Source organism: Rana temporaria, chromosome 7 (genome assembly GCF_905171775.1).
Source record: "Rana temporaria chromosome 7, aRanTem1.1, whole genome shotgun sequence".
Classification (NCBI taxonomy): Eukaryota; Metazoa; Chordata; class Amphibia; order Anura; family Ranidae; genus Rana; species Rana temporaria.
Window position 1 is genome coordinate 86,465,570 of NC_053495.1, and position 15,324 is coordinate 86,480,893.

Genomic DNA, 15,324 nt, shown 5'->3' on the forward strand with positions numbered 1-15,324 from the left:
GTACAAAGCACATTATACAAAATTATTACATAAGGTGGGCAAATAAATCTCAAAAATAATAAAAATGTGAATACAATATGTAAATAACACACAACACAAAAATTGCCTAGTGAGACCAAACAAAGATTTAAAAAATATTATAAATACCCCCCTAGGGGTTAAATATGCTGTAAACCAGTGTATGTCATATGTGCAATGCTGGTGTCACCCTCCAAGGATACTATAGAGATATACAGACAAAATGTGTCGTAAAACCCCCTAAAACAGCAGTGTGCACAATAAATTGCAATATAACAATACTGGTGTCACCCTCTGCAAATGATTGAAGTCAACCATAAAATGCAATAAAAAAAGGGTAACCAAAATGTATACAAGTGTAGCGCCCCCTTACTTTTCAGTACGGGCACTACGCTAGAGTAAGTTGGAATGGGAGAATTAGTTTACTTCCATTCACGGTTTATGGAAATTTAGGCTGTTTTCAGAATTTGTCCTGTGGGTCAGTCTGCGCTCCGGGGGTGCGTTATCACCCCCGGGCAGCAGCTGGCGCTAGAGGGGTTCTGACAGACCCACCTTCTCCCAGCAGCCAATTAGAGGAGTTCTTCCCTCGTTGGGCATGCTGGGAGGGGGATATATCAGGGCACTTGCCTTTTGGCTGTTCTGTTCTGTGCGGGGCCCAAGTTCCAGGTGCGGTACCCACCTTCAGGGTACGTGCATCCATGGGCCCCGCCACCGTGGCCTGCTTTACTGGGGTCACGCACCATGCGGAGCCTCATCCCAACCAAGAGAGGGGCCCCAGCGACTGGCTGGGTCCTAACCTTCTGCTGAGAGGATCCTAAGCCGGGAGCTGTGCGAGGAGGCCTAGACGAACCATCGGGGATCCGGTCACCACACTGCATGACAGGTATGCTCAAGCTGTCAGTGGGTGACACTATCTGAACTGACTGGGAGGATTCACTCAATCTAATTTCACAAATCTCAAATTGTCGAGCCTGTGGCAGAGGCCTGTTCCTCCCAGTGATTCTTAAGTTGCGCTCCGGCTGCCAGGCCTGTGATAGACGCCTGTCCGGGGGCACTTTACCCACCCTGATTATGGTGGCGACGAATTGTGTTACATTATTGCTGAGAGCAGGCTTGCTCTATTTCATATCCAAGGCCTGATACTAAAGTTTCTCTACGCTCATCAACTTTTCTCTCTTGTGTGTCATGTTGATGTTGGCCATGTTAGGCCTTGGAATAAAGCATTGAAAACTCATTTGACGTCTGGACACTTTCTCTTTATTCACACTCACAGCTATTACCCCTAGACCAAGTCAAGAAGGTAACTTAAATGGGCCGATCCCAAACTAAACAGCGGCTCCTTTGGGGGTGAGCGCTACACAAGTATTACAGTATTATGAAGGAAAACCTCCCAAATACATATGTTGGTATTGCAAAAATTGTATAACAATATAAGTGACACCCTTTTTTGTGACTAGCAAAATTTAAAGTAAGTATAATAAAAGTTTATACATATATCCTGTAAATCTGTGCAACAGTTCACATATATTAAGTGTGTGCTTAATACAGTGCACTTTTCCTTTAAAACATATGCAGTGACTGGATGCTGATTATTTATAGGGATGAGCCGAACACCCCCCTGGTTCGGTTCGCAGCAGAACATGCGAACAGGCAAAACATTTGTTTGAACACGCGAACACCGTTAAAGTCTATGGGACACGAATGTGAAAAATCTAAAGTGATAATTTTAAAGGTTAATATGCAAGTTACTGTCATAAAAAGTGTTTGGGCACCTGTATCAATGCAAAAAAAGTTTTAAAATTGCAGTATTTTTCAGGAGCAGTGATTTTAATAATGCTTAAAGTGAAACAATAAAAGTAAAATATTCCTTTAAATTTCGTACCTGGGGGATTGCTATAGTATGTCTGTAAATTAGCGCATGTTTCCCCTGTTTAGAACAGTCCCTGCACAAAATGAAATTTCTAAAGGAAAAAAAGTCATTTAAAACTACTCCCGGCTATAATGAATTGTCGGGTCCCGGCAATACAGATAAAAATCATTGAAAAAAATGGCATGGGTTCCCCCCAGTCCATTACCAGGCATTTTGGGTCTGGTATGAATATTAAGGGGAACCCCAAACCAAAATTGAAGAAAAAAATTGTGAGGGTGTCCCCTCAAATTTCATACCAGGCCCTTCATGTCTGGTATGGATATTAAGGGGAACCCTGCGCCAATTAAAAAAAAATGGTGTAGGGTCCCCCTCAAAATCCATACCAGACCCTTCAGGTCTGGTATGGATTTTAAGGGGAATCCAATGGCAAAATAAAAAAAATGGGGTGGGGTCCCCCCCCCAAAAAAAACAGACCCTTATCCAAACACGCAACCTGGCAGGCCGCAGGTAAAGAGGGGGGAAGAGAGAGCACCCCCTCCTGAATCGTACCAGGCCACATGCCCTCAACATGGGGAGGATGTCCCTATGTTGATGGCGACAAGGGCCTCATCCCCACAACCCTTGCCTGGTGGTTGTGGGGGTCTGCGGATGTGGGGCTTATCGGAATCTGGAAGCCACCCCCATGTGAATTGGTAACGGGTATATTGTACCCCTACCATTTCACAAAAAAAGAGTCAAAAATTTTAAAAACCACAGTACACAGCTTGGGACAAGTCCAGCGATGTAAATCCATTCTGCGGAGGATACAGAGAAAAAAAACAACGCCAAAACGATCCTGCCTTCATGGGAGGCCCCCGCCGTATGAGGCTCTTCTGCCGTAAAAGCTGTTAAATAGCTGAGGGCGGGGCCACCTGTCACGTGCCCGGGTGACCCTCTAACGCAACGGGGAAACGCCAGGGTTACCCAGTGACATGTACGGGTGACCCCACCCCCTCTGACGCAACTTGGGTTTCCGGACGGGAACTCCATGCCATTTTTTGTTTTAATTTTGGCACAGGGTTCCCCTTAAAATCCACACCAGACCTGAATGGCCTAGTATGGAATTTGGAGGGGCCCCAACGCCATTTTTTTTTGGTTTGGGGTTCCCCTTAATATTCATACCAAACCCAAAGGGCCTGGTAATGACTGGGGGGGGGGCATGACGTTTTTTCAATGACTTTTATCTGTATTCCCGGGACCCGACAATAGCATGATAGCCGCGAGTAGTTTTAATTGACTTTTTTCCATTAGAAATGTCATTTTGTGCAGGGATTGTTCTAAACACGGGAAAAATGTGCTACTTTACAGGAATACTATAGACACCCCCCCAAGTACGAAATTTAAAGGAATATTTCACTTATTGTTTAACTTTGAGCATTATTAAAATCACTGCTCTTAAAAAAAAACCCAGGTCCCAAAAAACTTTTTATGACAATAACTTGCATATTAACCTTTAAAATTAGCACTTTTCCTCCCATAGACTTTTAAAGGGTGTTCCACGGCTTTTTAATTTGCCACGAACACCCCGAATTGTTTGCTTTTCGGCGAACAGGCGAACACGCAATGTTTGAGTCGAAATTACATTTGACTCGAACATCGGGCTCATCCCTAATTATAACACCACGTGAATCCTTCACCAGTAAGGATGCCAGCTCACCTTAAAGATTGGACCTGGTACATATAGGTCTAATGCACATCGCCCTTTTTGAGTTGGGACCAACTCATATCCTGATATTCCTTCTATGGTTACTTCACTAGGATGAGGCCTCGTACACACGACCAGTTTCCTCGGCAGAATTCAGCTTCCGACCGAGTTTCTGGCTGAATTCTGGTCGTCTGTACACTTTCGGCCGAGGAAGCCGACGAGGAGCTCGGCGAGGAAATAGAGAACATGTTCTCTATTTCCTCGTTGTTCTATGGGAGCTCTCGTCCCGCCGAGCTCCTCGGCGGCTTCAGTGCTGAACTGGCCGAGGAACTCGATGTGTTTGGCACGTCGAGTTCCTCGGCCGTGTGTACGAGGCTTAAGGGTCAGAAGATCAGCTGGTGTATATAAATCCACTCCTTAAAGGTTAGGTACATGTGCTCAAAGGAACACGAAATGAACCATCTTGCAAATGATTTATTAAAAGCTTCTTAACCACTTCCATACTGGGCACTTAAACACCCTCCTGACCAGACCAATTTTCAGCTTTCAGCGCTCTCACACTTTGAATGACAATTACTCAGTCATGCAACACTGTACCCAAATGATTTTTTTGTCCTTTTTTCCCCACAAATAGAGCTTTCTTTTGGTGGTATTTGATCACCTCTGCGGTTTTAATTTTTTGCGCTATTAATGAAAAAAGACCGAAAATTTGGGAAAAAAATTATTTTTTTCTTAGTTTCTGTGATAAAATTTAGCAAATTATTAATTTTTCTTCATAAATTTTGGCCCCAATTTATACTGCTACATGTCTTTCATAAAAATAACCCAAAGTTTTTGGAAATTATTTGGTCTCTGTGAAAGTTTTAGAGTCTACAAGCTATAGTGCAAATCATAAAAAATTATCACATCTGATCACACCTGATGTACTGAAGGACTATCTAATTTCTTGAGACCCTAACAAGCCAGGAAAGTACAAATGCCCACAGATGGCACTGATGAGGCGGCACAGATGGCACTGAGGCGGCACAGATGGCACTGAGGCGGCACAGATGAGATGGGTACTGATGTGCACCGATGAGGCCTGTGTACTGGTGGGCACTGATGCGGCTGCACAGGTGGGCACTAATGAAGCGACACAGATGGCACTAATGAACCGGCACAGATGGCACTGAGATGGGTACTGATGAGATGGGTACTGATGTGCACTGATTGACTGCGGCACAGGTGGGCACTGATGAGGTGGCACATGTGGGCACTGATGAGGTGGCACAGGTGGGCACTGATGAGGTGGCACAGGTGGGCACTGATTGCAGATGTGCACTGAGGTGGCACAGGTGGGCACTGATTGCAGATGTGCAGTGAGGTGGCAGATGGGCACTGGGCACAAGTGGTGGCACAGGTGGGCACGGTGGTACTGGTGGGCACACTGTGGTACTGGTGGGCACTGTGGTACTGGTGGGCACTGTGGTACTGGTGGGCACTTTGGTACTTGTGGGCACTGTGGTACTGGTGGGCACTGTGGTACTGGTGGGCACTGTGGTACTGGGGGGCACAGGTGGTCCTGGGGGACACTGTGGTACTGGGGCACTGATTTGTCACTTTTTTTTTTTCAAATCGCTCGTTCTCCGTTTGCTCTCCCCTCCTCACACGCAGTGTCTGTGTGAGGAGGGGAGAGTCGGCAATGAGAGATGATCTCATATGTTTACATATGAGATCATCTCTCATTGGCCGCACAGATTGCGCTGTAAATGGCCGCTGTGATTGGCTATTTACCGCGATCTGTGTTTGGCTGTGTCCAAGGGACACGGCCAGCACAGCAGTTCCCCGCCGCGCGCTCGGGAGCACAGATGGCACTGAGGCGGCACAGATGGCACTGAGGCGGCACAGATGAGATGGGTACTGATGTACACTGATGAGGCATGTGTACTGGTGGGCACTGATGCAGCGGCACAGGTGGGCACTAATGAAGCGACACAGATGGCACTAATGAACCGGCACAGATGGCACTGAGATGGGTACTGATGAGATGGGTACTGATGTGCACTGATTGACTGCGGCACAGGTGGGAACTGATGAGGTGGCACATGTGGGCACTGATGAGGTAGCACATGTGGGCACTGATGAGGTGGCACAGGTGGGCACTGATGAGGTGGCACAGGTGGGCACTGATTGCAGATGTGCACTGAGGTGGCAGATGGGCACTGGGCACAGGTGGGAACGGTGGTACTGGTGGGTACACTGTGGTACTGGTGGGCACACTGGTTCTGGTGGGCACTGTGGTACTGGTGGGCACTTTGGTACTGGTGGGCACTGTGGTACTGGTGGGCACTGTGGTACTGGTGGGCACTTTGGTACTGGGGGACACTGTGGTACTGGGGGGCACAGGTGGTCCTGGGGGACACTGTGGTACTGGGGCACTGATTTGTCACTTTTTTTTTTTTTTTCAAATCGCTCGTTCTCCGTTTGCTCTCCCCTCCTCACACGCGGTGTCTGTGTGAGGAGGGGAGAGTCGGCAATGAGAGATGATCTCATATGTTTACATATGAGATCATCTCTCATTGGCCGCACAGATCGCGCTGTAAATGGCCGCTGTGATTGGCTATTTACCGCGATCTGTGTTTGGCTGTGTCCAAGGGACACGGCCAGCACAGCAGTTCCCCGCCGCGCGCTCGGGAGCACGCGCGGGGAACGAGCAAAGGGGCGGCCGTAAAAAGACGGCCTGTTAGAGATTCAGAGCCGCGCTGCGGCCGTACAAAGTCGTACGGCCGTCAGCTAGTGGTTAAAATACACTTACATTTAAAAAATCACCATGCACTTCCTGGATCAATGATGTCATTGGCTCCGTCCGACATGTTTCGTATCAAGTCACACGATGAAACATGTCGGGCGGAGTCAATGACATCATCCACGATCCAGGAAGTGTATGCTGATGTTTTATGCTCCTTAAAGGACCAGAGTACACCTGCCCATGCTTTTATCTGTGTGCACCATTTTGTGTACACTTTTAATAAATCTTTAGAAAGTTTTTTAACGGTTGTCTTGTGCAATGATGGTTAATTTCTTCTTCCTTTGGGCACATGTACCTAACCTTTAGGAAGTGGCTTTACGAACGTAACCAGTGGAGGAATATCAGGCTATGAGTTGGTCCCAACTCAAAAAAGGCGATGCGCATTAGACCTATATGTATTCGGTCCAATCTTTGAGGTCAGCTGCCATCCTTACTGGTGAAGGATTCACGTGATGTTATAACCAGCATCCAGTCACTGCATTTTATGGTTGACTTTAATATTTTACAGAGAGTGACACAATTATTGTTATATTGCATTTTTGGCGCACTTAGCCTGTATATTTCTATAGTATCCATATAAGGTGACAATATTATTGCACATATCACATAGACTGGTTTGGAGCGTATTTAACCCCTAGGGCATATTTATAATATTTTTTTAAATATTTGTTTGGTCTAACTTGGCAGTTATTGTGTTTTTTACACATTGTATTGACACAGATACAATTTTTCGCCCGCGTTATGTAATAATTTTATATAGAGTGTTTTTGGAACTGTCCTCAGATTAAGGTCTTTTGGGCTGAGGTCACCACTTTTATTTTGACTGTCACCACCATTCCTGTGCCATTGTCTGTGGGGGTATGTCTGTTGGGACTTGTAGAACAGCTGGCCCCTCGCCAGGCAAGCAGAACCCTACTAGGATTATTACTTTATTATGCTCATAAGTCTGTAGTACTCCGATGGAAGGCTTTGTCCACACCCTCTACAAATTTTTGGAAGAGGTTAGTGAACTCGGCTCTGCCACTATACAAGGCTACTTACCTGTCACGTGGCTGTGCTAAGAAATTACATAAAATATGGGACATCTGGACGGAATCCCTGTCTACTAATGCAGACTCGCTGGACGATTAGTAATGCTCTATTAATTGCCTGTAACGGCTCAAGTGGCATCTCTGAACTTGTAGGCTTCCTTGGGTTGCTTGGTCAATAGTTATAGGGAGAGGGGGAATGTGAATGTGTATATGTAACATGTACTTAATTTCATTTTGTAGATAATTACAATAAGCTATGTGGAGTATCTATGGAAATAGAAGAATACTCTAGATAATTTGCACAGGTGGTTGAGCGTACAGTAGTTCAGTTGTTTATTATTATTTTAGTTTGTGTGTGACCGAGCCTGGGTATGCCCAATAGGCTCTGTATTGTATTGTTTGTTTTTTACCTTGAAAATGACAATAAAAACAACTTTTAAAAAAAAAAACTGCCTCTCCAGAAGTAGACTGTGAGGACCTTGAATCTGAATCAAGGGTAATAACGGGGGCCTCAGGCATGCTTTGAGATAAAGACACAATGGGTTGGAGCGAGACTTCGTTGAGGATGGGACCAGAGTGTACATAGAACCTCTGCAAGCAGATTTCTCTACATGGAGGTCTTGTTGACCCGAGGGAGGCCTGAGCCTCACACAACATAGTAAACACCCCTAAAATCAGTGAGGGATTATGTCAGAGGCTACTAAAGCGGCATTGTCCTTTTGTGCATTCATGAGAAAACATGTTGCATTGTGTAGCAGAAAACTAGGCTAGCAGAAGTGTGATGTTAGAGGTGAGGATATACAGGTTCAACTATTTGGGAATTCCCATATCCCTCAATGGATGATACAGAAATATCACCTGTTTCAGCAGATGTGTATAAGGAGATTGGGCAAACAGCAAGATTCAAAAATGTTGGCAGTTAGTCGGTGATAAACATAATGGGCCAGATTCTCAAAGAGATACAACGGTGTATCTCCTGATACGCCGTCGTATTTCTGAGTTCTGCCGGTCGTATCTATGCGACTGATTCATGGAATCAGTTACGCATAGATATTCCTAAGATCCGACAGGTGTAACTGTGTTACACCGTCGGATCTTAGGCTGCAATTCCAGGCCGGCCGCTAGGTGGCGTTTCAGGTTTTTTACGCGACGATTATGCAAATGAGGAGTTACGCCAATTCACAAACGAACGACCACCCGGCACTTTTTTTTTTACGACGTTTGCGTTCAGCTTTTTCCGGCGTATAGTTACCCCTGGGTCTATGAGGCGCAGCCAATGTTAAGTATGGCCGTCGTTCCCGCGCCGAGTTTTGAATTTTTACGTCGTTTGCGTAAGTCGATTCACAAAAGAGCTGGACGCAAGTTATGCTCACGCCGAAACCAATGACGTCCTAGCGACGTCATTTGGACCAATGCACAGTGGGAAATTTAGCCGGCGGCGCATGCGCAGTTCAATCGGCACGGGAACGTGCCTGATTTAAATACTACACGCCCCCTAGCCGCGGAATTTGAATTCCGCCAGGGGATTTACGATACGCCGCCGCAAGTTTTGAGGTAAGTGCTTTGTGAATTAACCACTTGCCTCAAAAACTTGCGGCGGCGGATCTTAAATCAGATAGGTTACGCGGATCTAAAGATCCGCTAACCTATGTGAATCTGGCCCACTGTGTAACTGTTTTTATGGGGTTATGTTTTAAGTTACATACAGTATATAAAAGTGGCTACCGAGGAAAATACTAAAACTGATACAGAATGCCTTCATATACCATGTTAAAACTTCCTAATTGCTCTGATCCTGATCCCTTTGAAACTCCTTAAAAAGTTTATCATTGTGATTTAATTCAGTATATTACTGTAAGAATACAGTAACATTGCAAGATGTAAACATAAGAAGTCTTGGTAGATTCAGAATATTATTGAATTAATCTATGTTACATACTGTATAGAGAATGATCTCTCCACATGTGCAAACAGTTATTTGTTGCTAGTTTTTAGTCTTTAGGAAGAATTCTAGGATGTTTGTGGATATTGGTGTGGTGTAGACCTTTAGCCAGCTTCACGTACGCCGGCTTAACTTTGTGCGGGCGTAGCGTATGTCATTTACGTTACACCGCCGCAAGTTAGAGAGGCAAGTGCAGTATTCACAAAGCACTTGCTCCGTAAGTTGCGGCGGCATAGCGTAAATGTGCCGGCGTAAGCGTGTACGTAAATTACGGCCAGCCCCATTCACTTACGCAAACAACGTAGAAATTAAAAAATCTGTCGCGTTTCCGACGTCCATACTTAACATTGGCTGCGCCATCTTTTTGGTGGTTTATCTTTACGCCTGAAAACGCCTTACGTAAACGGCGTATCTTTACTGCGACGGGCAAGCGTACATTCGTGAATAGGCGTATCTCGCTGATTTATGCATTCTAGACGTAAATCAGTGTACACGCCCCTAGCGGCCAGCGTAAATTGACAGCTAAGATACGACGGCGCAGGCGGTCGTATCTTAGCAACATTTAAGCGTATCTCAATTTGAGAATACGCTTAAATAAACGATGGCGCAGATTCGGAGTTACGACGGCGTATCTACTGATACGCCGGCGTAACTCTACCTGAATCTGGCTACTTGTCAGTACTGTATAGTACAATGCTAGGCCACATTGTCCTGTAGGTTATTGATACTTTATTATACTTTCCTTTATTTTTATTTTTACAACATTGTTAATTAGTCTATCAGGCTGGGCTCACACTGGATTGGATGTAGTTTTCTTTGCATCCAATTTGCATGACAAGGGGATTGTGACCTGCTCTCTATGGAGCCAGTTCACATATCTCCGTGGTGGCTCCAGAGTGGCTTGCACAGGAGTCCTATGGATCTTTGGATCAGTTCTCGGGGCCGAATTCAGGCAACCATTCAGCCCTGATTCATCCCTGAAACTGAGAACAGGGACGCACCAGACCCCTGCTGTGAGCCACATCTGGTTTAGATGTAAACCCAGCCTAAAACGGTGACTTTCTATTGTATATAATTATATGATTTAATTAAAGTTTGCTGTAAATTTATTAATTAATGCTACAAACTAAACTGTTTTTCACTTTCACTTTAGGGTATTTACAGTTGTATTCATGGAGTTCCTATAGAAGACCGACAGTCTACAATGAATTCCCCGTCAGCTACAATGAATAATACTCACTCTAATATACTACGACTCCTCCGGACTGCCAAGAATATGGCTAATCTTTCTGGGGTAAATGGGTCTCCTCAGAGTGCATTAGACTTCATACGCCGGGAATCTTCAGTATATGATATCTCTGAACATCGGCGGAGCTTTACTCACTCCGACTGCAAATCTTTTCAGCCTGAGGAGAATCTATTCAGTGACTACATCTCTGAAGTTGAAAGGACCTTTGGTAACCTTCAGCTTAAAGACAGCAATGTCTACCAAGATCATTTTCACCATCACAGATCACACAGTATAGGGAGTAATAGTTCTATTGATGGCTTGTATGACTGTGAAAATGCACCTTTCACAACACAGCCCAGATCACTATCCAAGCAACCTCCTTTAGATATAGGTTTGCCGACCAAACACCCAACAGCCCAAATAGGTGACCTTTATGGAAAGTTTTCATTTAAAAGTGATCGTTATGGTGCTCATGATGACTTAATTAGGTCAGATGTTTCTGATATATCCACACATACTGTCACTTATGGCAACATTGAAGGCAATGCAAAAAGGAGGAAGCAATATAAAGATAGTCTAAAGAAAAGGCCAGCATCTGCTAAATCTCGAAGAGAATTTGATGAAATAGAATTGGCCTACCGTCGGCGTCCAAGGTCTCCTGATCACAAACGCTATTTCAGAGACAAAGAAGGTTTACGTGATTTTTATCTGGATCAGTTCCGCACCAAGGAAAACAACCCCCACTGGGAACATGTAGACCTGACAGATATGTACAAAGAACGAGGGGAGGAGTTGAAACATGAAAGTTCTTGCTCTAACAGACAACATCAGAAACATACAAGTGAGTATGGGCAGAATGAAAGAAAACATGGCACTGGAGGAAATGCTTGGGAGAAAAATCTTTCTAACATGGAGTGGGAGGACAGAACTGCAAATAACTTGTGCCGTAACTGTCCTTCAAAGATGCACAATTACGCAGGGCAGAATACCAACCGTCCAGCTTGTATCCGCTGTGAAGTCTGCAAGAAGGCAGGAAACCTTTATGACATCAGTGAGGACAACTCACTTCAAGACTTGGATGCTCGGCCAATTCCACCTGCCAACTCAAAATATCCACAGAGCCCATCAAATGGCAAAGCCCAGAAGCGAAACCGAAGCAAGCTTCATCGCCAGCATTCATATGATACTTTTGTGGACCTCCAGAAAGAAGATGTGACCTTAGCTCCACGCAGCGTCAGCTTGAAAGATAAGGAGCGCTTCTTGGATGGCAGTCCATATGCCCATATGTTTGAAATGCCTAATGAGTCATCCTTTGAAAGCAAGTCCCATGGCCCAGGCCATAATCCAGGGGGGTACATGCTCAGCCGTTCCCTTTACCCTGATCGAGTCACCCAAAACCCATTTATTCCAACTTTTGGGGATGATCAATGTCTGTTGCATGGGAGCAAGCCCTACTATTTTAGGCAACCAGCTATTGGTGGCTTAAAGGGAAGATCGGACTTCCGAGCGGCTGGTAAATCACTCACTGCTTTACAAGCGGGTCCCGCTGGACGTTTCCAAAAAGACATTTGTATAGGAAATCAATCCAATGCCTGCGTTTCAAACAATAAGAACCCCAGATCTTTCAACAACTCTACCAATGGCCATGTGTATGAGAAGTTATCCAGCATTGAGTCAGACGTCTGAGAGGGGAATTTGGGCTGGGACCTAAATTCTGTGTTTCCCAGTTCCCAAATGTTATTCTCATACAGTGAAGCAGGACACAGGTGTTCTTGAATGCTGTTGGTATGGGATGAAATGCAGCTTTTCTATTCCCTTTCATTTTTCTTCTCTTCCTGGGGCCATCTTGTATTTCTATTCATACAGAGTTCATATCATAGCCGGAAGAAGCACCAAGCTGACAATAAAGAGGGGTAGGGGGGTTATTGTTTGTCTTAATTTACCTGAGACCTGGGCTGAGCGCTGTAAGGAAGGGAGGAGAATTTAATATGTACAGACATTCTTGAATTTTCTTCCTAAACAATGAAACGAAGAGCTTGGAAAAGACTTAAAATCAGAAAGGTCAGTTGAAAAAGAATAGTTGGTGCAGGGGAAGTTTAGAATGTAAGAGGGTACTGCTTACACTATAGGAAGCTTCCAAAATCCTCTTAATGTAGGAATGCAAGCTAGGGCATTCTGTGTAGATGAGCCAATGACAACTGAAGGGATAACTGGGAACTGCCCTGGCTTAAGTGATAATGTATGTTTGTGTTGAGATTGTCTGAATACACAGGTGGCTGGAAATATATGACTGCATAAATCCTAAAGTGTATGCTCCACTTGTCCATCCATCAACTCAAATAACAATCCAACCATGCATTTGATTTAAAACAATATTCAGTTTATTTGCATTTAGATCTGATCATTAGAGATTTCATACCCTGCACAGATATTTACTTTGCAAACACACAAAGTAAAAAAAAAATCTCTTGGTTCTTTAAAGAACTGAAAATGTTTTTGCTGCTCAGGAACATCACAATAATATATACAGCTTCTTTTAATGCCCAGAAAAATTGTATTACACTAGCAGGATTTGGATTTTTCTTTCTTTTCATTAATTTATAGAATCCTGCAGTGTAATCTTAAAAAAAAAAAGTATATTTTTTATATTTATTTGGCTGTGAAAGACTTGTAATTCTGCTGTTCTGCAGTTCATTACTTCTATGATCTCAGCCATAAGACTGTTTAAAATTAGAAATAGAAATAGAATTATCAGGACAATAGGCTATATGAATCACATCTGCATCCAAGGGCTTCCTAGTATGGCACTTTCTTTTCAGGAACAGATAGTACCAATCTGGGTTTAGGAATTATGGTTGTCCTTCATAATGAAGGCATTTTTTTAGCACTCTTGAGGCTCGTCCTTTCACACAGCCTATTACCATACACCATAAACAACATAATTTTAAAATACCATATATCACAAGTAAGTGAGTTTTGCCATTTCACACCTGATTTTCTTTTTATATCTATTTTGTCCAAGTAAAACCCCAGATGGCTGCAATTATGTATTTTAAACAGATTAAATAGAATAATTAAATAAATAAACACATTATTTTACCCTTGTTACAATGAATACACCAAACAATTGTGAAAAAAACTCTTGCCATTAAGCACATAATGGTTGGTCATTGTAAAATGATCCCCATTTCTGAGGGCTAACTGTAACAAGCTCTGAATTTCAGCCTATAATATAATGTTCACGTATGTGTATTTCCATAAACGTTTACTGAAGTAGATAACATATTATTGGATGGACAACGGAAGATGGCTTAGAAAGTGTAGCACATGGTATGGTTGGTGTGGTGACTGAGGGCAGTATCCTAGCACAAGAGCTATGACCATAAGGGCATTAATCTTAATTTCTTCTAGGCGGCACATGGTTATAGCTGGAGATAATGGGAAGCGCCATCCTAGCCTCCAATTAGTCCTTCCATCACAATAAATGTGAAGGGAGAGAAATCAGGGTGCCGCTTCAGTCATCAGAAAAACAGGATGGGGTCCTACCGCCCACTGTTAATTTTTTATTTATTTTTTTGTAAATATGTGGTTGATTTTTTTTTTTCAATAGACTTTTTAATGAATTTGTAGTTACACAGAGGGAGATGGCTGTGTGTCTTACCCCAAGACACCCATTTTATAGGTTTGACAGCTCTGTATCCCTGTGCCATTTCCCTGAGCTATTGCTCTTTTTTTTTTCTTCATGTGCCAATTGACAGAGCTTGGTCCTGGAGTAAAGAAGATTTTTATTATGTGCCAATTCATTGAGACTCTGAATTTATGTGCCAAATTACTGAAGCCACCTTAGAAACAAGGCTCTCATCAACTTTACCCTAACTTCATAGCCTTTACATCTATGAAGCCATTCAAGCAGAATGTGAACCTGGCAATGGTTTAACCTTTTCGCTGTCAGAACATTTGGCAGCTGGCTGTTCTAAAGGTGTTGAATCAAAATAAAGTGTTGAATACAACTGAACTCTTACTTTGAGGCATGTGTATCAAGGTATAGATGTGGAATGCAAATTATGAGTTTCACTCAAGAAATGTGTATCAGGTTTCTGTGCCCTACAGAAGTCCACTTGAATTTATCCCTGTGCAGTATTGCTATAGGCATTAGTTAATTTTTGTATACTGGTTATACCAGGTGCCACTTTCAAAGTGAAAAAACACAAAGGCAATAAGAACAAGTTTTTATACTAGATATAGTCAGTAGTACCTTGCATATTTTTTAGTAAACATAGTGCAAACCCTTTTCAGTGTATCTCATCATCTTCTCTTTATTTGCATTTCATTTTTATAAATACACAGTTGCACGCATACATCACACTATTTCATATCTTTTAGCTGAACAGTTATGCCATGAGTGCCATGACTAAAAGAACACATATAATATTATTGTTGAATTTACAGGATAAAACAGTTTTATTTTGGCTTTGTACAATGAAGACATTAACTTTTAACAGTTTTGAAAAGGCTTGAAGATATTTCGGCTGATACAGCATTTGTTTCCCCTTTTTTCTACAATAAACAGTATGTACTATATGATTTTAAACTGAACATTTCCTGCTAAGAATTTGCTGACCTGATCCCAAATACTGCCCTGTTTTGAAAAGTAGTTAAAGGGGTTGTAAAGCTTTGTGTTTTTTCACCTTAATGCATCCTATGCATTAAGGTGAAAAAACACCTTGTGCTCTCGGGCCCCCCCGTTTTACTTACCTGAG

The 15,324-nt window shown here is 43.3% G+C and overlaps 1 protein-coding gene across 1 annotated transcript in view; it reads left to right on the plus strand.

The window, feature by feature from the left end:
* The window catches only part of GRIN2B (glutamate ionotropic receptor NMDA type subunit 2B), a 1,689,627-nt gene extending 1,675,964 nt beyond the window's left edge, over window positions 1-13,663 (plus strand). The window contains exon 14 of the mRNA XM_040359615.1: window positions 10,487-13,663. Coding sequence (XP_040215549.1) covers window positions 10,487-12,250 — 1,764 coding nt within the window. The 3' untranslated portion in view covers window positions 12,251-13,663. The remainder of the gene's footprint in view (window positions 1-10,486) is intronic.
* The last annotated feature ends 1,661 nt before the right edge of the window (window positions 13,664-15,324 follow it).